Source organism: Sinohyriopsis cumingii, chromosome 5 (assembly GCF_028554795.1).
Source record: "Sinohyriopsis cumingii isolate HCF-2022 chromosome 5, ASM2855479v2, whole genome shotgun sequence".
NCBI lineage: Eukaryota > Metazoa > Mollusca > Bivalvia > Unionida > Unionidae > Sinohyriopsis > Sinohyriopsis cumingii.
The window spans coordinates 24,545,601-24,569,534 of NC_142965.1; the positions used below are offsets into that span (position 1 = coordinate 24,545,601).

The following is a 23,934-nucleotide window of genomic DNA, read 5'->3' on the forward strand; positions in this document are numbered from 1 at the left end:
CGGTCAAAATAAATTATCATTATCAGAACGTCAACATAAGCATTTCAACAGCGCAAAGACAGACTTCAAACTTAATCTCTCTGCTGGTGCGGTTAAAGACTCAAGTAAAACAGGCGGTATTTTTCCACGGCTCGCGGCTGTTGCAGCATTAATTGCCGCAGCCGCACCTGCCGTAGCAAAAGCAGCCGCATTAGGTGCTGCTGGAAGCGCTGCTGGAATGGCTCTAAAGAAAGCAACAGGGCGAGGATTAAAAAAAAGAGGGACCGGATTAAGATTACCGGGATCTCGTTGGGGAAAAGGTCTGTGGATTCCAGGATCACTTCGTTAATTATTCCAGCATCAAATTTTGATTTACTTGATGCTGATAAACAACTAAAAATAAAAAACTTCAGAGGAGTTTTTATGCGAGATCAATTGCCGGACCGACCAAACAGAACTGAAACAGGTATTATTAATCTCGATGATAATTCAGGACCTGGTACTCATTGGACCGCATACGCAATTGATCCACGTGGAATCGTTTATTTCGATTCGTACGGGTTAGCTCCACCTTGTGAGTTTATCAAGTATGTCGCGCCACTTCACGCAGCGGTTTGGTATTCAACGCTACCAACACAAACAATGACGGATCCGCCAATATGGGGCAGTGAAGTAATTAATGTACTCGACGCTATATCAAAGTCCTCTGCGGCATCTCATAAAGTCGTGCATGATTATACAAGTAACCGCTTCGTTTTGAACAGATCTTAAATTATAATGGTTGATATTTACGGAAGATCTTCTACCAGTAAGAAAAAAAATCCGACATTGATTTGTCGAAGTACGCGACTAAAGATGAACTCGCTGTTATTATGAACCTGGCTGGAGTTGACCCAGATGAGGTTGTTATTTTTCAGGACCGATACGGAAAACTAAAAACGAGCAACATCAAATGGAATGATATAGTTCGACGAGTACTCTGTGCGGTCACGGATAACATCCCTATGTTTACTGACGGTGGTAGAATCAGGGATTCAAGTATATCGTTTACAACTATCAGAGATGAAATTGCAAAAAGCGTTGCTAATCGCGTGAAAAATACCGGTGACACAATGACAGGTGAACTCAGCATGAACGGAAACAAGATAGTAGTTTTAAGAGATCCAACATCCGACGAAGATGCCGCGACGAAAAAATATGTCGACGTCAACTACAATACCGTAGATGGTAAATTATCCACGTTGCGGGCCGAGTATGATGTGCACGTAGGCGCTTTTGGAAGATTTCGAAGAAATTTTTAAAAAACCTATGAATCCATAGATAAATTCTTCGGCACTCCGCACGCCGTTGACATAAAACTTTCTGATATCAAAACTAACCTAGACACAACTAAAAAAACATTAGGAGATGTCGTAAGTGGAATTCCTGATATCGTTAACAAAATTAGTCTGATTAAAATTCTAGCCGGAATAACTCCCGGGCATATTACCAATATCGTATGCACGGTGTCATCTGGATTCGCAACATGGTCGCAGCAAAATAAAACTATTAAATATACCACAACAGTCACTGGCGTGTACAGGCTGTCTGTGTTCAGTGCTGCAAAATTCGAGATTTTTACAACGTACCCATGGCGTCATTCCACCGACAAGTTTTCTGGAGTTGTGTCTATCATATTAAATAGCGGAAACGAAGAAGTATTTATTCTGGAAGCAGCTGATAAGAGATTAATCGCAACATCTTTCTGGTGGTGTCTAGAATTTGTAGCTGAAACACCTCAATTGGTTTTCTGTATAAAATATAATGAGTACCTCAGTATCGTACAGGTACATTCAAGCACGTGAATAGCAAAGAAACTTAAAAAATCGAGTCGAACAATATACGGTAAAAATAAAGAAATATCGACGACGACTAGTTATCGTTGACGTAATCGTTTATTCAGGATCCGCTCTTGTTGTGTCCACCGGCGTATTATTATCAACGATAACAATGATGGCGCCAGTAGCCATAACAATCTGTATTTCAGCTGAAACATCAATTGCAGATGTGCTCAATATTATTGCAAAAAAGATAAGTACTTGCACGAATAAAAAATTATCCGATTACATGATAAAGTTGCACACGGCGACGGTAGCATACTCGAAGTTATCTTCGTTGTTATCAACAGGTCTTAATGATGGAATTATATCTGATTTTGAGTTTAGAGAAATGATTAAAATATACAACTGTGCTGGTATTAAAGGCACAAATATATTAAATAATGACATCACTAGAGCTACTCCAGCAGATCGTGACAAACACAACTTCGCTGAAAACAGCGATGATCTCAGTAAGTTCGATTAATCCTGAATTTAACGTTAGTTTTCCAACTTCGATTCCAGTAAAAGAAATCGCACTAGCACAATTACGAGTATATTACAGTTGGCCAAACATCAGATCGAAATCATTTAATGGTACACAGACAAATAATTCGCTTGTATTCGCTAATAAAAATAAAGATGATGGAACACCTGACTGGAACGTTATTGGGATACCCACTGGCAGTTATGAGATTGAAGAGATTAATGAAGAATTTGCGCGTAGAATAAAATCAATAACGGGAAAAGAAGCAAAAAATTTCGATTAAAGTTCATGAGCCGACGCTATCTTCTGCGATTGAAATACATTCACCTGATTACGCCGTTGATATTTATCAATCATCGATAAGATCAGTACTAGGTTGGCCTGAAATCCTGCCAGAATATCAGGGACCACCAGAACCACGTCGGGATGATTTTACAGTAAATGAAAAGAAATTTATAACAACTCCTAAATACCGAAATTTGTATCCGTGGAATGGAACCAGTGCATATGAAATTTATACTTTTAGTGGTGAAATAAGATATTTGGAGATTTATGAAATGTATTCCGGCCCTATTAATTCTGAGGTCAAACAATCAATCGATAATATACAAAATTTGTTTTTGTCGTTATCGCAACATTATAATGATGATATAAAACAACAGATCATTGAGTCAGTAAAACATCTAAATCAATTGGAATCAGATTATAATTATGTTAATGGAACTTTCATTAGGGAAGTACGTAATCATGCAATTGTTGCTCGTAATTTTCCTTTCCTCCTCCCTAAATAGCCATTTATTAATTATTATAGAATAACAGAAAAAGAATATGAAGGGGAAGGCGATTTTATATTTGAAATACCAAAATTTAAAAAAGATGAAGACAAGAAAATTATTGATATAAATTTTCCTAAAATCATCGAATCATGGAGAAAAATAGCCCCACCTCCGCTTGTTCTCAGACATGATAAGGATCCATACGGTGGCGGTAGACATGTACCCCCCGGAATCGTTAATATAACATCGACTATCGCGGTTAATCTCGTTTGTGATGTGATCGATGGCAGCTATCAAATAGATCTTGGAAAGTCGAATCAGCCTCAACTAGGATACATTTTATACACATTCACACCACAAGTTTCCCCTGGGGATTTGATCGTGCAGGTACCAACCAATCCTGTTTATCTGCGGTGTCATAATAATATGTTAACACGAATAAATTTTAAACTAACTGACCACCTCGAACGCTTAATTGACCTGAGGGAAGAGAAATTGATTGTGAATCTATATGTGAAATCTTAATGATTTTTCAGAAATATTTTATTTATTCTAAAATATTTTATTTATTCAGAAATATTTTATTTATTCAGAAATTGATGGGGTGGTTTGGTACAAAATCGATCGGTTTGTTAATTCTGATGGGGTGGTTGGTACTCAATCAATCAGTTTGTTGATTTTGATGGGGTAAATGATACTTAAAATTATGCAAATCAATCAGATTGTTTGTTTTGATGGGGTGGTTGGTACTTAAAATTGTGCAAATTGCAATAATTATTTTATTCTCAAATAATTATTATAATCTGAAATATTTTATTCAGAAATATTTTAGTTATTCAGAAATTGATGGGGTAGTTGGTACTTAAAATTGTGCAAATCGTAATAATTATTATAATCTGAAATATTTTATTCTGAAATAATTATTATAATCTGAAATATTTTATTCTGAAATATTTTATTTATTCAGAAATTGATGGGGTAAATGGTACTTAAAATCATGTAAATCAATCTGTTTGTTAATTCTGATGGGGTGGTTTTGGTACTTAAAATCATGTAAATCAATCTGTTTGTTAATTCTGATGGGGTGGTTGGTACTCATAATTGTGCAAATTGCAATAATTATTATAATCTGAAATATTCTGAGGTATTTATTTATTCAGAAATTGATGGGGTAAATTGTACTTAAAATCATGTAAATCAATCAGTTTGTTAATTCTGATGGGGTGGTTGGTACTTAAAATCATGTAAATCAATCAGTGCTGCAATAATTATTATATTCTGAAATATTTTATTTATTCAGAAATTGAGGGGGTAAATTTGCCATCGATGATAAAAATTATCGATAGCGAAAGTGCAAATCGATCCTTATTCAGAAATATTTTTTTATTCTGATATGCAGTTTATTATTTTATTTTTATATTAACAAAACAAAATAAACTTCAAGTTTGCCATCACATTCTAGGATACACAAGGACAGCACAACCCAGAACTCGTAGCTTGCCATCGCATTCTACGAGTTGAGTGGGTACACGAAACACAACCCCATATGAGAGCCCCTAACCCGTCAAAGAACGGACTAGAGACTCAAGAGGGTGTATTTGGTGAGCAGTCCAGAACTATTAGCTTGCCAACGCATTCTACGAGTTCAAAGGGCACAAAGGACAGCACAACCCAGAACTCGTAGCTTGCCACCGCATTCTACGAGTTCAAGGGCATAAATCCCCATATAAACTCCTAGATTACCATCGCATTCTAGTAAGTTTAGAGGATACATATAAACCCCATAACTCCTAGTCTGCCAACACAGCCTAGCAAGTTCAAGGATACATATAAAGACAGTAGAACCCCATAACTCCTGGTCTGCCACCGCAGCCTAGCAAGTTTAGAGGCGGCCCCATAACTCCTAGTCTGCCACCGCAGCCTAGCAAGTTTAGAGGCAAAACACAACAATAAACCCCATAACTTCTAGATTGCCACCGCAGCCTAGCAAGTTTGGAGGCGGCCCCATAACTTCTAGTCTGCCACCGCACACTAGCAAGTTTAGAGGCAAAAACACAACGTATAAGGCCAGTATATATAGTGGAGGAACCCGGAAAAACCCATAATTGGGGAATTTTTCTGGGGTTTTTCCGCATCATCAAAATGATAAATGTATCTCTGCAAGGGATCTACTATTATACAATGTAACTGCAGCTATTTTTTTCTGTTTGTAAGTTATAAACCATAAATATCCTTCTACGAGTATTAATTACGTAGATGGTTAAAATACATCGCAAATTTGAAATAGATGTATTACAGCAATTTTCCGCTTACGATCGTAAACACGGTCAAAGGGAAGTAACTCAATTACATGAGTATGCTCAACGGAGTTATCCCCCTTCTGTAGGTAAGTAGTGTACTCGTATACTACAGACCCAAATATTAAATAAATAGTTAATAAATATAATTCGAGGTAATTTGACGATTTATCTCCATCATTGATATTGGAAGATGATTCTTTGATCATATTTTTTAGAGAAAGTGGATCTGGTTATATTTTCCGCGACAGAATGTAATGAAAACCTTTCAATATCAAAATATTTGCCACCTGCATACATCGATTTAAATATTCTCTCTTCACCCGTCTCTAAATTTATAGATAAGACTGTTTTGGCACTCTTATTATTACAACCGGTGTTTCCAAGTCTACAATTCTGACTTTGAGTGATAATTCTCAGATTGGATAAATTATTATTAAGTTTAATTCCATCATTATGATCAATCACAAGACCATTTTTAATTATCCCAAAGAAACATTCGAAAATAAATCTTTGACAATAATATCTTTTCTTCCTATCAACAGTAAACTGGAGATAACCAGTATTACTAATAACACCAACTGGTCTCTTAAACCGGCAATTTCTGATCACACCATTACGATTTGATTCGTAATTCTTGATGACAGGATGCTTCACAAACTCGTTCATATTTTGCTCCATTTGTATAATAATAGTATTTGCTTAAATCATAATTTGTTTGAAAACTTAGATAGTCCTCTACGGATTTTATAGATCTGTCACTGTCATTATTTTTTTTATCATAATATCTTTTAAGTTCCCTGTATCGCTTACCACCACAACGAGCACATAACTGTATCTTCCCCGGACTCCGACACCACATCGCAGACACGGTATTGGTCCTAAACTACCATTACGAACATATTGTGAATGTTGTCCGCAGAATTCGTTTTTACAGGATTTATTACAGCGAGTCAATGAACCGATCATCAACCATTTGCACTGAGACATTATATATACTATTTTTCATTTAAATACTTGTTTGAAATATAATATGAGCGAGTTCGATAGATTGTCCCGAATCAAGCCCTGGAGCGCATATAAATTTAATCTCGACATAATATCTCCCGACCTACCGATGCGAGACCTGGTTGATCCGAAAAATAAAAGCTTGATTAATAAAATTCACGGCGCCAAGAAAGAATTTCACACAGATGGTGCATCTCATGTATGGTCAACGTTCAAGATTATACGCAACGGTGTCATCGACGCTACGATGAATGACGAACGAGCAGCAACTATCATTAACTACATTGATAATCGCAAATATCTTTTCAGAATAAAATTTGTCGTGCTAACAGAAACAGGTAATTGGATTATCAGTGACAAATATGATCCTGTACACAAGGGTGAAAAAACTATCGTACTAAGTAAAGATTCTAAGCCAGGTCTACTGACTGGCATTGACAAACCGTATTATGAGCGAGCGTATCCTGTGACCGCGGTTATTTATGGTATCTATGTGATGAATGAAAAAACCCAACGTTGATAAACTAGCGCCGATGAAATTTTCAAAAATAAACTGTGTGGCTGAACGAGTAACAGAACATTTTACAGTTTCGACTCGTGGAAACGGCTTAACGGATAAAAGACGTAAAACAATAAACACGTGGGGAGAAATTGTTAAAGATACCGGGGCGTCAATCAAAGATGTGGTTGAACTAGGGAGAAAAACTAAAGTTCCCAATAACCGTAGCGACGATAACAGGAGAAATATTGCTTGAATCAAAATATAAATCAAAAGGTGCTTCGATCGAAATTATTGATAATAAAGCACACGCGTAGACTAGCGCAGTTACAGTTTTTCCAAGATATCGAACTGTTAAAATTTACCGCAGAGACATGTCTGATTTTATGAACAACATAAGTAAAGACGATCCTGTGTCAGTATGGTTATTTCAGAGTTCTAACGACGAATCATGCGTGGAAGAAAAAAATAAATTTGATCAGTTTGTTCGACCTAATGGCGTTATTTATCGAAAAGATCTTCTCCACGTGAAAATGAAAATGCTTGCACTGCAATATACTGATGATACTGACGAACTATTGAGTAACTGTTTTACTGTTCCGTCAGTTGCGGCTCATTTTGCTAGAAAGAAAAATTCGTGGAAACCAACTAGATTGGATTTTCTCAATGACATAATATCCAGTTGTGTCGAATACGGACACGGTGGATTATGGAATACTAAATACGATCACAGAGATGTTGTTTCGGTTGATATGGTCGCGTGTTATCCCGGAAGTTTTCTCGGGTACGGAGATTGTTCTGTGTACTTTGAGCGATTCGGTCATCCGACGCATGAAATGACACGAGTATCGATAAATGGACCATTACCGGATTTTGACCTGACTGTATTCGCTCGTATCGAGTCATTCGAGTTTGCTATGGGACTTCATCCAATTTGTTATATTTGGTTTGGAAAACATTTTTCAGAAAAAATGTGGGTACCAATAGTACTGTTACGATATATGCATGATTGTGCGATGTTAATATCGTTGACGATCAGCGACGCAATTATATCATATCGGAAACAAACTGAAGTTTGGTTACCACAACAAAAACAGTATTCTGATGATGAAAACCCGGATAAAACAGATTATGAGAATAAAATTACGAAAGATCTTGGCAGAAAAATAATTGGCAAGTTCACTCAAGGAGGATCATACGATCATAAACGACATTGTGCAAGATTGATCATGGACGATGCTGAGTTAGATTTTATAATCGCTGATAGAGCGAAGAAAAACACGTTTATAAGTCGAGAAATAGCTTTCTTGTCAAATGGAACTAAACTAGGTACCATTGTCTTCTACATGGACAGTGAGTCACCTCAGTATACTTATTTAAGATCATCGATGCTCGCGTACGTTTCAATAAATCTATTATCGATGATAAATAAGGTTTCTAAGTATGCTGTCAGAGTTGCCACGGACTAGTTTTATATCAATAAAGAATATTCAGGATTGCTAGAACAACTACATATCGATACTTGTGCACAGTGGGGTTCGTGGAGAATAAAAAAAGAAAACATACTCGATTATTCCGAATCTGCTGATGTTACGATTAAAGATATTTATTGTAAAAAATATCAAACATTAAAGCTATCTTCTGCACCATCAGTGTACGATCCAATAACCAGAAATAAAACGGTTTATCTGAACGGACCGGGAGGGTCTGGTAAGACGACTCGAGCAATCGAATTATTTCAGAACTCAGATATAATTGTTTTAACTCGTACACATAGACTCGCGCGAGAGATGAAACAACGAGTACAATCGTGTACTTATCACAGCTTCTTTCGATGGAAGGGTGACGCATGGACTTCTTCAAGAATGGGTGAGAAATATATTCCGAGGATTATCGTTTGGGATGAAATATGTACAGTACCGTTAGAAACATTAAAAACGTTTGTTGATTGGTTATTAACAAAAAATACTGCTGTGATAATGTGTGGCGATGACGGTCAACCACCACCTTTTGTTGGACCATCTCCACATGATTGGCTGAAAGATTTTGTTGACCACTTCGAAGAAGTGACTGATGATCATAGAGTACTTGATCCAGAATTAAGGGAGTATAAAAAATTAATCAGACTGTGACCAAATAAAATTCAATGTGAAGTAATGCGTGAAGTGATTTCAGAAACACCCATGAACGAATTTTTGCGCGCGTGGAGACCAAACTATTTGATAGTTGCAAGTAGAAAGATAGTCAGAGACACACTTCAGCAGCGGTTGTTTCAGTTACAACAAGAAAAGTTTCCAACGTTGCCAGTTCCGTTATGTTATCGACCAGCAGATACACGACGACAAAATATTGACGTTGATATACCAGGACAGACCGAGATTCAGAATTTAGTGTTGAATGATATTGTCGCATCGATGTCAATGTTGTTGAAGATGCGCTAAAAACAAATAAATCCCCGTGGACGCTAGGATACGCGATGACGATTCATTCATCTCAGGGATTAACTATTACTGATACAGTTGTTTGGATCGTCGATGATCGTATCGAGTGGTCAAATTTGGTTTATCTCGCAGTATCTAGAGTCAGAAGAATATCTCAACTACGAAGGATTATCATGAACGAGTCAGTTATTAATGATGATGATGTTGACGGTGACATAATAAGAAAAAAATTAGCTGGTTATAAACAGTGTGATAAAAAAAACAAACGAGACTTTGATCTTGAGGTTGAATTTATTAATACGCCGAAACAACAGCAGAATAATCACTGTGCAAGTTGTAATTGTATAATGTTATGGCGGTATCTGAAAAATGATCCAAGACAATTTACCGTAGATAGGAAAGATAACCATCTTGGCCATACACGAGAAAACACGATGTTGACCTGTCTTGAATGTATCGACGTTTGGGTGCTAGTTAAGTGATGGCGGTGGTAATTGTGTATCTTCAGGAATCACCTGCAATTGTTCACGTGTAAAACCACGTTGAGGAGCAGTTGAATCCAGTCTGTAGATTGCGGATCTACCAGCAGATCTTGTTACGCTAGATATCTTGTGTGTCGTAATGCTCCAAAAAGGATCAGTCGCTCTTTTTCTACCACCTTCAAGTTCACCTCGTTCATTTAAATATCTTACGGTCACATTACCTAATACTGGCTGCGCTGAAAAATCACGTCGTTGTACAGGTATATTTTTGTTGGTAATTGCGTAATAGGTTTCATATTGGTTGTTCGAGTAATCTCATTATTTAACGCGGCTATCACACTTGGTAATCTTGCAACCCATTCGCGAGATCTTTTATCTTGAATAAATTCTTTCGCGTATTGATATTCAAATAACTGCTCAGCAAGTGTTCGATTAAATCGTTCAGCAATTGCCTGATCACGATGAATTGCAGTGTGTCCTCGTCGTATTTTGACATTATGTTGCTTCATCAACGATGATACTGGACCAACAAATTCTTTGCCAGGATCAACCTGTAATAGTTGTGGCCATCGTAATGGTCCTCGTTGATAAATTCGTTCAAACGCATCGGCTACTTCAGATGATGTTTTCGTTGATAATGGTACTGCCTCTTTATGTCTACTTGCAACGTCAATGACAGTTAACGCGTATTTGTATGTTATTTGACGTCTACGTACTTTAATCGTATCATAAGGTAAAAACAGAATATCTGCTTGATGAACTTCATTAGGAACACTAACATCGAAATACGCGTACTGAATTCGTTTCGGTGATGGTAGGTAAATTTGCCATATTGCTTGTTTGGATAACCACGCTTTAGCAGTAGACTGTTTGACTTTTGCTGCCTCAGCGAGTTTACTAATTGCTGCTTTACCCCCCTCCAATATCCCCTTGGACTATAATAAATTGATTCCATTTATAATTAATTACCAGCTCCTAATACGAGTTTACCTTTCATTGCAGATTTTACTAATCAATTAGCTAATGATTCTCTGATATTTTTATTTGTTATGGAATCTAGCGAATGAATCAACTTCACATCTGCAATATGCCTATGTTGTAGATCTTTATTTTTATAAGCCACATCATGAACATGACATGCTTTATCAATATAATTTATGGGATACTCATCTGGTTTTGGTTGATCCTGATTGTCAAGCCTGATACCAGGTCGAGTACCAGGACCACAATAATTATATCCTGGTAGATGTTTTTCTCCAGGGTATTTAGCCCATGGCGTTCCTGGGAAATTTGACATTAATTTAGCAATATCACCACCATCTTTTCTGGGTAAAAAAGAAAACTTTTTTTCTGTTACATACTGCACATCTTCCACCATATGCTATTCTCGCATTTTTTGTTGTAACCGTAGATAGATCATTAGTTGGACTTTTAACTCTGCAACGTAAACAATATAAATTCATATTATTGATATATGGATATAATTAATTTCTCAGCGACACGAAAACAAGAGCCAGTTAAACACCATCCTGCGTTGCCAAATTCGATCAGAATGATAATAATAGGTCCATCTGGATCGGGTAAGACACAGTTATTACTTAATCTGATAATGAGATGGCTAAAATGGGATAAGTTGTATTTAGTAGCACCATCAGTTGATGATCAACGATGTTATGATGTACTTAAAGATTTCAATGAAAACGCAGGCTTACTTGACGAAGATAAGGATGTTATAGAGTTTATAACAGATATTGATGAAGCGCCGAGCGTTGATGTTTTAGACGGATTTATTAATAATTTAGTTGTATACGATGATGTGATGCTGGACAAACAATCAAATCCTGCCATAATTTTTTCACGTGGCAGACATGAAAGCACTGATGTGATTTATGTTACTCAGCGATACACACAAATACCAAAAGTGATCAGAGATAACTGTAATATTTTAGTTATGTTTAATGGAGTCGATACGCACACGTTGCGAAATATTCATCAAACTTGGTGCAGCGGTGACATGGATATAATTAAATTCAGAAATTTATTTTCACAAGCACAATCAACCCAGCACGGGTTTATAACAATAAATTTACATGATCCTAGAACAAGATATCGTATTGGACTTGATAAAAGTTTTGGATAAAAATTGATAGCAGCAGAGGGGGCGGGACCTCTGGTATGTAAACACAACTCTCGGTCAGGTTAGTAGTGATCTTATTTTTTTCATTTAGGAAGAAGCTTATACTTTAAGCAAATTAGGTTTCAGACAAGTAGTCTGTTCGCCCCTCTGCTGCTTAACACGACACCGCGTTATGAAAGCTGTGTGATTTGGAACTGATAATGCATAAGACGACAAAGCGTTGTGATAGCTGTGTGACCCGGTGACTGACAGTTTATACCATGATACACGTACACCCTCAAACAATCCAACATTAAATTCTACAGAAGGTGCTTCGGTCGAATTGTAGAAGTAAAATTAAAGAAGTGATACATGGCTGTCTCAAATGTGGCTACAACATAATTTGTGTAAGTACTCTTAAGGCGATATTCAACATCAATCAGATGTTATAAGGCCCATTTCAATCAACCCATGAAACTTGCCATTTACAAGCAAAACATTCGGTTGTCCCTTCAGTTAGTCAAATCATTAAACAAGTTTAGGAGGTCTCGTCCTGGCATCACAAGAAAAACAGGAAGATATTCAGTAGCACCCGTGTCGCCATTGTATTTATGATAACATATCAGACAAAGAACGTCCTCTGCACTGCTAAATTGAAAAAATTGATTATAAATATTTAACAAAGATTGTTACCAACGTTAACGTTTATTTATTTTGTTAATCATTCAGAACCATAATTATAAATAACATCGTTGTAATCATTGTAACCACCACAACTGTTATCATTATCATCAGTTGAGAGGATTAGAGTTGTTCGTCTTCAAAAATCAGCAATCGTTTTACCCGGATGTTTGTGCACTTATATGAGTGTATGGGTCCTTAAGCTTATGATAGGACTGAAACAGTTAAAAATCGGTACATGTTAATATATCTCTTATTAAATACAGCATTTAAGTCTCTATGGTGATGGGAATGCGATGAAATGATAAAATAATACGTCATTCCTGGCAGTTAGTGCTTACCTATGCAAGTACAATTTTAGCATTATGTCCCAGGTTTCACACACACACACACACACACACACACACATATATATATATATATATATATATATATATATATATATATATATATATATATATATATATATATATATATATATATAATCAACACACACGCATATGCACATTGACCCTTGTCATCAACAGTTGTATAGTTTCGATTTTCCTTCGCATATTAGGTTTATTACTGTACAGAACGTATTATTTCAGGAACTTCGCCGTTGGAAAGACCATAATACTGGCCCTGTGCAGTCCATAATTATTAGAGTCCGTCTAAATTTACAGTTGAAACCGGACAAAGGTATTGCCACATATATTCATCTTTTCTTGCCCTTTTTATAAGGATTCCTTTCTTTTATCTCTTGTATAGCTCCTCGCCCCTAGTGTATTTTTCCTCGTCCTTCTAGTATCTCTCCTCACCTCTTTCATATAAGCATGCTCTTTTTATCTCCAACATTTCCAGAAAGCTGATGAATTTTAAATCTATATATCGTTTTTAGTGAAGTAGACAAGATTTGATACACTGAAGAAAGAATGTCGTATTGAAAGATTATCAGATCACATTTTACGATTAAGCAAAGAATTTATGTAACATTAGAAAAATCACTCCTATGTGGTGTCTTAATTATATTATTTAATTACTGGAAATTTAATGTTGTTTATGTAATGACTATGCAATGTAACTAAAATTACTCGCGTGAAAATTCTCCGCATTTTGGTCCAATTATTTCATATTTGTATCTGATGACCTGTATCTAAATATTTAGGTCAACGAATCATATTTGAAACGACAACGACACTAAATAAATTACTTAAGTTGATGTGTCATACAACACCATATCAAGCCAACCAAATCGTAAACAGTACCAAATATCATACATACGTTGATCTGCCCTTATCCAGCCAATCAAATCGTCAACAGTACCAAATAACATACTTATGTTGATGTGCCGTTACCAAGGCAACCAAAGCGTCAAATGAGCAGACGAAACTAATTTAAAATAGGAGATACATGTACACTTATTTTCGAGACCAGAGTACCTTATACAAGTTTTACAAAACTAGCTTTTTGAAAGAACGCGTTTATTACAAGACATGTTTTGCAGATAGGAACGAGGATTTGGCTGCCTTGGTAACGACACTTCAAGGGACAGTACAGTCATTTTGCGCTGGTATGGAAATGAATTAAACCTTTCAAAACAGAAACCTCAGTACAATGAATTCCTCCTGGAAGTGAAAGTTGTTTCTGATCCGGTCCCAATTTTTCACCTTTCTCAGTAAACCGAAACACATACTCTGAAATAGCGAAACAATTCTTTAAACTATTCATCTCATTCTCGTAAACAGGATGCTAACATTCCATATTTTCTTTAGCAGCAGAAGGGGTGGGGGCGACCGACCCCCAAGTAAGTGGCGACGACTTTGGGTGGCGGCCCCCATCAAGGCTCCATTTTGCAAAAAGGTGGCTACAAAAATGTTATTTTAGCCAAGTATTGTTGACTCATTTATCTATCCAAAGGCTAATCAGAGGCTTGTATGTAAGCGTTGGTTACTGTCCATGAAGGGGGCCGAACCCCAAAAAATACGCGTCCAACTTTTTCGGGGATGGACCACAATCAGTGCTCGTTTTAAGAATTTGAGGCTTTAAAAAATTCTTTTTTTTAGAAAAGCAACGTTGACTCATCGAAATATCCAAAGTCTAATCCGAAGCTGGTTATTCTCCATGAAGAGACTTTTTTTTTTTTGGGGGGGGGGGACTCTCCTATTCAAGGCCCCATTGTGAGAATGTTAATTTTACCTTCGGTAATGCTGATTTATTAATCAGAGCTAGCAAAAAGGAATGACTGCGACCAGGTTGATTGACGTTTAATATACTGAAATCTTTTATGTCTACTCACCGGCGATCTGTAAATAAAATTGCTTTTTTTTAACAAGAATAATGGGTGATTCTGCGCTTACCATGGAATCTCATGCAGCTAAATTAGCTCGAGAGCGACTAGATACAATCAAGAAATATATTGCAGTCCGTGATACTGTCAAAATTCAGCTACAACAGCATCGTGAAAATCATGTGCAATTTATAGAGGGTACAGAGCAGTTATTTAAACCAGTCACAAAAGCCACTAAAGGTCTTCTTCCGTAGTTGGAACAAAACTTTAAAGCAACTGAAAATAATAGATGACAGAACTAAGAAAAACCACAAATATTCTCCAAAGTCTTCCAGCTGAAAGAGCTGCTGTTCAGCCACAATTACAGCTAGAAATACAGCGAGTATTAGAGGGTTTTCGGTCGAGCCCGTGCTGAGACTGGTGATGTAAGGGATCTTGTTGCACCACAATCTGTAAATAAAACCACAAAAAACACTGCAGAATTTACCGAAGAAGGTCGCAAAAATACGTCAAAAAAAACCCTATAGCGGTTGCTGCAGCAGGATATCTTTATCGTTGTATTTTGTAAGACCCAAATACTGGTAATGTTTCAAAAACAAGTTGGGTTTCTTTTGTATTTCGAAAAAGCCATGGTAAAACTAAAATCAGTGGTGAATATATGGTGATATTTAAAGAATTTGAGAAACAAGTCAAAGAAGCTAGAAAAGCTCCGTTACCTAGAGTTATGTTGTCGTCCGAAAAATTACCATTCAAACCATCTCGTACTGAGGAAGAAGAAGCAATCGGAAAACAGACCTCGACAGTGATTCAAGATAAACTTTGTCCAAATAACGTCCTCGTTGATGTTGATCGACTTGCAATTCTGATTGATGGAAGACGAGTCGGCATTAATTCCTACGAAATGATCATTGAAGCAGTTGATATGTGTCAGAGTTTGTTTACCGGTAGCGTCATGGACAGAAATGTTTATCGGGCACTGATCGATAAAATTACCGAGGATCACTACAGTGATTGATCAATTAGATCGGCGATAACAAAATTACCTGATTCTACGCAATACCCAACGTGGACCTGAAAACGTCAGGGTGATAAATTCACGATTTCTGGTTTATACAGTGATCTACGGAGATTGACTCGAGACTGTTATTCGGGGTTTATTCAGAAGAATGGCCCCAAAAGCTATACTTGATGGGAGAAGTCCATGGTAAACTTGTGAAAAATGATGATACCGAGTACGCTGCAAATAAACGATGTGGATTCGTTAACAACGGTATTTTGGAGTTGTTTAATAGTGCCATATATATACTTAATGGTAGAGAAATCGAAAAGTGAATCGATAACGTTGATGTGGCTACGACAATTATCGGTCTTGCAAGATACTCCGATGACTATTCACGGTCCGCCTGTCCGTCCGTTATGTTTGCGAAGGACATTACTGACAACCCAGACGATAGGCAGTATCTCATGGTACAAATAACATAGGCTAGCACTGTTGATCCACAACCAGCTGGAATGATACCCCGTCCAGTTTTGGGTGGTGCTTCGACACTACATAGCGCCAAGCCAGAATTCATCTTAGGGTTCTCAGCACGACGATATCAGATTAACGCCAATGGTGGATTTTCATGTGTGATACTTCTGTAATATATCTTCGAATTATGTAGACATGTTAGAAACGTTATCTTCGGAGCAAAACACACGGATGTATTGGTTCGAAGGGCCACAAACAATGATGCTATCTGGCCTCCTGAGATTGGTGGGGGAGGTGCTGGTACAGTAACAATAACAAAACTAGCGTTATTGATTTCAACGATGACTCCATCAGTGACAGTTATTGTTCATGTATAGTGGTGGTAAATCAACGCTGTCGTGTCTGACAATGACTATAGACACAGCTCCAGGCAGAGCAGGAACATTTTCATGGCAGATCGTGTTAAAGCAGGCAATTCAGCCCCACGACGTTTATTCGTTTGCATTTCAGCGTGTCACCAGGTATAACGATCGGACAGCAAACCCAATGGTATTTGATAGATTAGCAGTGCCTACGATTTCGCCGAGGATAAATGGACATCAAAGAACCGTCTGAAAACATAATACTGAATTATGAAGAGACAAACAACGTTACACGGTGATTTTAAAGTCTGATGAGGTTTATGGGGAGTGATCAGAATGTAGACTCCGGACTGCTTATACCTCAGCGGAGTTGTATCCAATTTATTACGTTTCTTTGGAACAACTCGATTTGTTCAGACAATCTGTTCGTTTACGTACACGTGCGAGCTATTCTTGATCCTGCGAGGCTGGTGGTTACAGAGCGATTGCTGTTCTGTCATACAAAACAATGTTGCTTAAAGGTGTTGACGTACGAATGACAGTCGTCGATGCGCCCGTTGAAAACATGTTTTCCAAACATATAAGTCTTTTCCAAACATGTAATTAGATCAGTCATAATGTTATGATGTCATATCATCGCGTCAATGTTACTCTGACATTCGGTCAGATTAAAAAGCTGCAATTGGCATCAAAGAAGAATTACGAGACAAAAATATCTCTGAAATCAGCAGCGTTGCAGGGCCCAAATAAGTTAAAGCTGACTAAATGTCCGCTGAGACACTACAATGATGCCAGAAATCAAAAACTGGCTTGCAACTTGATCCTTCTGAGAATGTGAGCAGTGACACAGCAAAGACCGGTGGTATATTTCCACTACCAGAGCTGGCTGAGGATGAGCTCCAGCTGTTGCAAAAGCAAATGCACCAAGTGCCGTTGAAACAACTGCCGGCATGGCTCTGAAAAGTCAACAGGACACTGATTAAAGACTTAATAAAGACCTAAAAAAGGGACACGGTTTACGATTAAACGGAACGCGGTACAGTCAGGTTCCAGTCTGGTATTCAGCATTACCAACGCAGACATAAATGGATCCACCAATAAGCGGTCTAGAAGTACTTGGTGTATTTAACACCGTGTCAAGGTCATCAGCGCCGCCTCATAAAGTCGTGCACGAATATATCAGCAGACGCCGTAGCCATGCAACGCCGTTTTCAAAAGGTTAACGGTTTAAAATGGTAAATATTTACGGAAGATCTGCTAAAGGCAAGGTCTCGGGTGAAATTGATTTGTCAGCGTATGCAACACGAGATGTACTTGCTGATCTTTTGTATCTCGCCTGGGTTGATCAGGATAAGGTTGTTGTTTTTCAGGATCAACAATGGCCGTTAAAGACTAACAATATCAAGTGAGTCGATATTCTCTTGCGAGTTTCAGGTGAGACCAACAAAAACATCGTGGTATTTACCGGTGACGGAAAAATCAAAGACTCAGATGTATTGCTCACAATTATCCACAGTGATGTCAGTAGACGTGTTGCCGGCGTAACAATGACTGGTGAACTCAACGTGAGAGGAAGTAAAATTGCTAATTGAGAGAACCAGAATCGGATGATGACTCTGCAACGTAAAAGTACGTGGACAACAACGACATCGCATTAAACACCTCTTTAGCAATAATCAATGAAGGATTGGACATATCCAGAGCTGAATATAACAATCACGTGACTGTGTTTACGAATGTTCGCAGAAACATAAGTAGAGTCACCACTGATTTAATTGGAAATCAAATGGCGCCGGCGCTAGTATGGTTGAAATTTGCGCGCTACGACAGCGATAAAAATAATATTAAAGATTACCGCTGGGGTTGTTCATACGAATCCATTCATCAACATGGTATTCACAGTAGCATCTGGATCAGCAACATGGCAACAACAAAACAACTCCATCAAACATACCGCTGAGCTTATCGAGATGTATAGGCTCTCCGTGTTCAGCGCTTCGCGATGTAGGACATGTACGACATATCCATGGCATCATTCCATCTACAGATTTTCCGGAAACGTCTCAGTCGTGTTAGATCCAAATACTGAGGAAACATTCATACTGGATCCAGAATAAAACATTAAGCGCAACGACGTATTGGTGTTGTCTGGAATTCGTCGCGCAAACACCTCAATTGGTAACTTAGTATAACACATAATGAAACCCACCGAGTACTGTCGGTACAACCAAGCATGTGCGTGGAAGGCATCGCTGGAAGAAATCATCGACGAGCACGTGACAAAACAAAAACAAAAAATATCTCTGACGAATCATCGTCATCGACAATGTTGTATAAGCGGTTTCCTAGCCGATCGCTTTAACAACGACGTTAATCAGTACGTTATCAGCGATGCACGTGATACCGCCTTTGGTTGGACTCGGTGTCAGTGTTTTGGCGGCGTTGCTGTTATGCTCAATATTATCGCGAAGAAACTATAAACATGAGCCAGTAAAGAATTACACGAGCACGCAGAAATAACGAAAGTGGAGACGTATACGTGTATAAATATATCATCAATACTGTCAGCGGGGTAAAAAGACCGTGCAATATCAGACAATAAACTTACTGTGATGAGGGATATGTTTAATCGGTATCACAAGAACGCAAACATACCGTTGCCAACGTTGGCAGTGCCACTTTTACAATTCGCCGTATAGATAATAATGGCTGCAGAAATAACCACAAGACTGGAACAGATTATCGCTAACACAACACCGCCGACGACCACAAAGCTATCAGATACGTCAACGCGGCCGGAATTTGATATTAGTTTTCAAACTCAACTCCGAATAAAGCCACCAATGGTCGGTCACTAGAGATCGCACTGACACAAATATAACTTTATTATAGTTGGCCAAACATCAGAGCAAAATCATTTGGTGGATTAGACGCTAACAATTCGCTAGTATATGCGTATAAGAAGCAGGATGGATCGGAGGAACCCGACTGGAACGTCGTTGGAATTCCAACAGGAAAATATCAAATCGATCAAACCATTGACGAACGTTAACTTAGAGTCAAATCTACAACTGAAAGAGAATCAAAGATATCTATCAAAGTACACGAGTTAACACTGAAAACCGCCAATGAAATATCAATGCTTGATTACGAATTTGATGTATATAAGTAATCGATCAGAACTGCGTTGGGATGGCTGCTGAAAGCACCAACTGTCGTTCCACCACCATAACCAACGCGATCTGATTATTAATCAGACGGAAAAAAACTTATGGGAAGTCCAAGTTATCCACTAAAGTGGATAAATCTTACTAATATTGAAGGTTGGCAGTGGGATTACCGGTTTATGCGACATATCGAATATGTACGGAGATATATTGTCGTAGTAAAGAATGGTTTTAAAGAGATATAATGTTCAGTTAAAAAAAATGTGGAGGGATCAGCGCTGATCGGGGATTTCTAATGAAGCACTTACCGATGAAATAGAGGAGGAATACAAAAATGCACAGCTCAGTCAGAGAAAGCTTTTTGAGCAGTATGTTCTTGAATATCCGAATGACAGTCTTTAAGAACAAAATCACTGAGACAGTAAAAGATCTGAACCATATGAAATCTAACTCGGAATGCTTTCAAAAATATGTGTTGGAAACAGTAGCTCACTCTGAAGGTGACATCACAAGATTCTATCAAAATTACAAAGACACGTTTCTTGACTTTTTCAAGATCACCAAAGACCAACACTAACTACATTCAAACTGTCGCAGTTAAACACCGATTAAATGCAATGGGATCTCGATGACATGATCGACGAACTTTTTCCGAAGATCTGTGCAGCATGGAAGAAAATAAGAAGCTCAGAAACTATTTTCCGATATAATAACGATCCAACAGGTCGTATCACCTGGCATTGTCAACATCATGTCGACGATTTGTGTAAATCTGGTCTGGGACGCTGTCGACGGTAGTTATAGCAGGCCCAGCAGGGATATGTTTTTTATTGCTTTTCTCCGTAGGTCCCACCGCATCATTTGATTGTGTTAGTGTCCGTTAATACTGTTTATTTACGATGTCATAATCCGTCGCTGTCAGGAATACGTTTTCGTCTAACCGACCAAGATACGCGTGGGGAAGAAGTAACTGTTAGCTTGTAAATGCGTGACAGACCCAGAACGGTCCCCCACTATGACCCACCTCCCTCCAACTCCCTCCAACATTTTTTGTCGTTAAATATGCTTTACTATCTCAGTTTCGTATTGTAGAGACAGCTCTGATCGTATTTTCTCAATGGCGCCAGGGGAACGAATTTATCTATCTCACGTAATTCGTGTAAATCCGCCAAGGACGATTCCATTTCTCTTAATTTGGTCGGTCGGATTTGTATTTGGATTGGCTAATGCGTCAACACGCCTTGACTAAAGCAGCATTTTATAGCCCCCGTTTTGCAAATTGGGGCCTTGATGGCGGGGAGGGGGGGTACCCAAAATTGTCGCCATTTTTGGGGGGTCAATCGCCCACCTTAATGAATAGAAGCCTCGGATTGGCCTTTGGATAGGCTAATGAGTAAACACTCCTTGGCTAAAACCGCATTGTTTAGCATTTTTTAGCCCCCGTTTTGCAAAATGGGGCCTTAATGGAGGGGTGCACCCAAAGTCGTCGCCACTTTTTTTTTTTTTTTTGGGGGGGTGGTCGTCCTCCACCCCACCGCTGATTCTTTCTTTCAATAAGAAATTCATTTAATCCAGCAAGATTCACTCACCTGTGGTACATTCTTGTAAAAGAGAAATACCGTTCACATTTGAAAATAAATTGATAACAACATTTTCTCACTATAATGAAAGGATTTATTTCCATTAATTGAGCTTTGAATATAGTCATTTCATATATTCACTTTAAAATTAATGCAACATCGACCAATGTTGTTAAGCTGATGTCTGTTGCTAGGCTTTTCTCTTTCTATCTAAAGCTCGTTATAAGGCCTATGAGTAAACTTTATGATATCACAGTATTAAACGGTGTGTGTGTGTGTGTGTGTGTGTGTGTGTGATTTGGATTTTTAACGTAGCTTCAAAAAAATTCAGTCATATCGCTACGATGTCTGCAGTAAGGCAGTTTATAGCGATCTCTAGCACTGAGGCATCATGACACAGACATGTAGCATGATGTCCCACCCAGTCACATTATCCTGACACCAGGCCGACCAGTCATAACACTAACCTCTTAATGCTGAGCGCCAAGCGAGGCAGCTGTTAGTACCATCTTTATAAGTTTTTGGTATGACCAGGGATTGAACCCACGACCCCCCGCATCCGAGGCGGACGCTCTAACCACTAGACCACCGGAGCGGTCAGTCATAAACGGTTTTGAAAGTTTTCAGTAAGAACAATTGTTAGGTAGATACATAATGGACGTACTTGGTGTACCCAGATGTCGACCATCTAGGCTGTTTACAGTTGTTATGTACTGCTGAGATACGGAACGGTATATGGTGAAGTTGTTTGCATCTGCAATATGCACAGTGGTGGGAATGTTGGCACGCATCTGTTACTGTTACTGAAATTTCTCTGCATGTGGTAATTATGGAAACTATGCACTATCTATGGCAGACAACATATAAAATGGTTGCTCCCAAGTGCAGATATATATCAGCCTGAACTAGTCCAAAGGACATTAACTTTAGCAATTAATAAAATAGGAAAATTTAACTTGGCATATTAGGCAGTACCAACTTCTAAAAGTGCAATAAATTAATTATAGAATGTATAACAAGTTTTTAAAATGTTATCAGCTCATATTTTCCAGCTGAAAATTATCAAGCGGAGTTAGCAGTCTTTCGAAAGATGTACATCTGAAGTAAGGCCAATCTATATACTCTTTAACTCAAACTATACCCATCAATCAGACCAAAATAAAGGGAATTAAAAGTTTTTCATCGAAAACCTAAGATAGACAATGTCTGTTTAAAATAATCAAGATAACCAGTGAGTATAACCTGGGAAATTAATTTTCTTTAACAATCGAACTTATGCATGGTGCAAAAGCCGTTGGCTCGACCGAGTAGATGCTAATGAAAACAAACAAAACTTAATTCAATAGATTCGCAACTTTTCGGTCAGTCCCTTGTTGGTAATGAACGAAGTGGTCCGAACAGCAGTTTTCGGTTAACATGTGAGGTAAGGTGTGTCTGATTGGTTTCAATGTTAGGAATGATTAAATCCGAACATGTGGCCAGTCAGTAGTGCGGAAAATAGCACAATGTCACGTAAAATGAATTAAAACCAACACACGATGGAAAAGTCAAGGACATCTTGTCATATTTTTGACAGTGACAACGATAAATGTTAGGACGATTTTGATTGGGTGTAGTGGCTTCATAAAATGAAATTCACAAAGCTGAAGCACCAAAATATCGGATCGATCCGCCAAGATACGGATAGGTTAACACATCGGAACCTGGCTATCGAAGATGGCTGGAAAGTATATGCATAACAATTATTAGCTCTCAGTAGATTTACAAATGGATGACTTGTCAGTTTTCAAATCTCACTATTTATAGGTTAATGCTAGTGGTTATGCATATACAAGGAAAATTCTGTACTTTGTATTACTATAATCCGACCATGGAAAAAGATTTATGCGGGAACAGACTCTCAGTCGCATGACTTAGGAAAAGCAAATGAAATTCTTGTTAGTAATACAGCATGAACAAATACTGGAAGCACGGTATGACCTGATGCTTGCAATGAAACAGACTGTACAAGTAATTTTGTTTGGCTTATACAAACACAGAGTTCCAGCACTTTATTAACCATGCAATTATTTTCCACAATTCAAGGTGACAAACGAAGTTCAGTCAACAAAAAGTGTCAGAAGAACGAATTCGAGGAAAGATTACCTACGGGAAACGTCATCAATATAATATTTGGGTGTGACAGAAAGGCATGCGTCAAAGTTCTAGCAACTGAAGATTCGTATATTTTAGTTAGTGATGCGGGCAATATTTCAGTGGGAATCTTAGAGGAAGGTGATTGTGTCAACACAGGTAAGTTAGGGATTGTACAATAGTTTGGCAGAATATCATCCAAAATTTAAAGTTCAAACACACGAAAAGCAATTGTTGAAGTTATAACAAAGACTCTTGTCTAAAATGTCAAATAATAGTCACCATGTGCCAAGCAGTCTAAACTTGTATTTGAAGTAGTTGCTGTAATTT

At 37.9% G+C, this 23,934-nt stretch overlaps 1 protein-coding gene across 2 annotated transcripts in view; it reads left to right on the forward strand.

Annotated features, from left to right (window-relative positions):
- The window catches only part of LOC149798802 (uncharacterized), a 47,352-nt gene that overhangs the window by 9,400 nt on the left and 14,018 nt on the right, over positions 1-23,934 (forward strand). For both annotated transcript variants that reach the window (XM_089957699.1, XM_089957700.1), the window contains exons 4-5: positions 13,213-13,303; positions 23,557-23,763. In XM_089957699.1, coding sequence (XP_089813825.1) covers positions 13,213-13,303; positions 23,557-23,763 — 298 coding nt within the window. The remainder of the gene's footprint in view (positions 1-13,212; positions 13,304-23,556; positions 23,764-23,934) is intronic.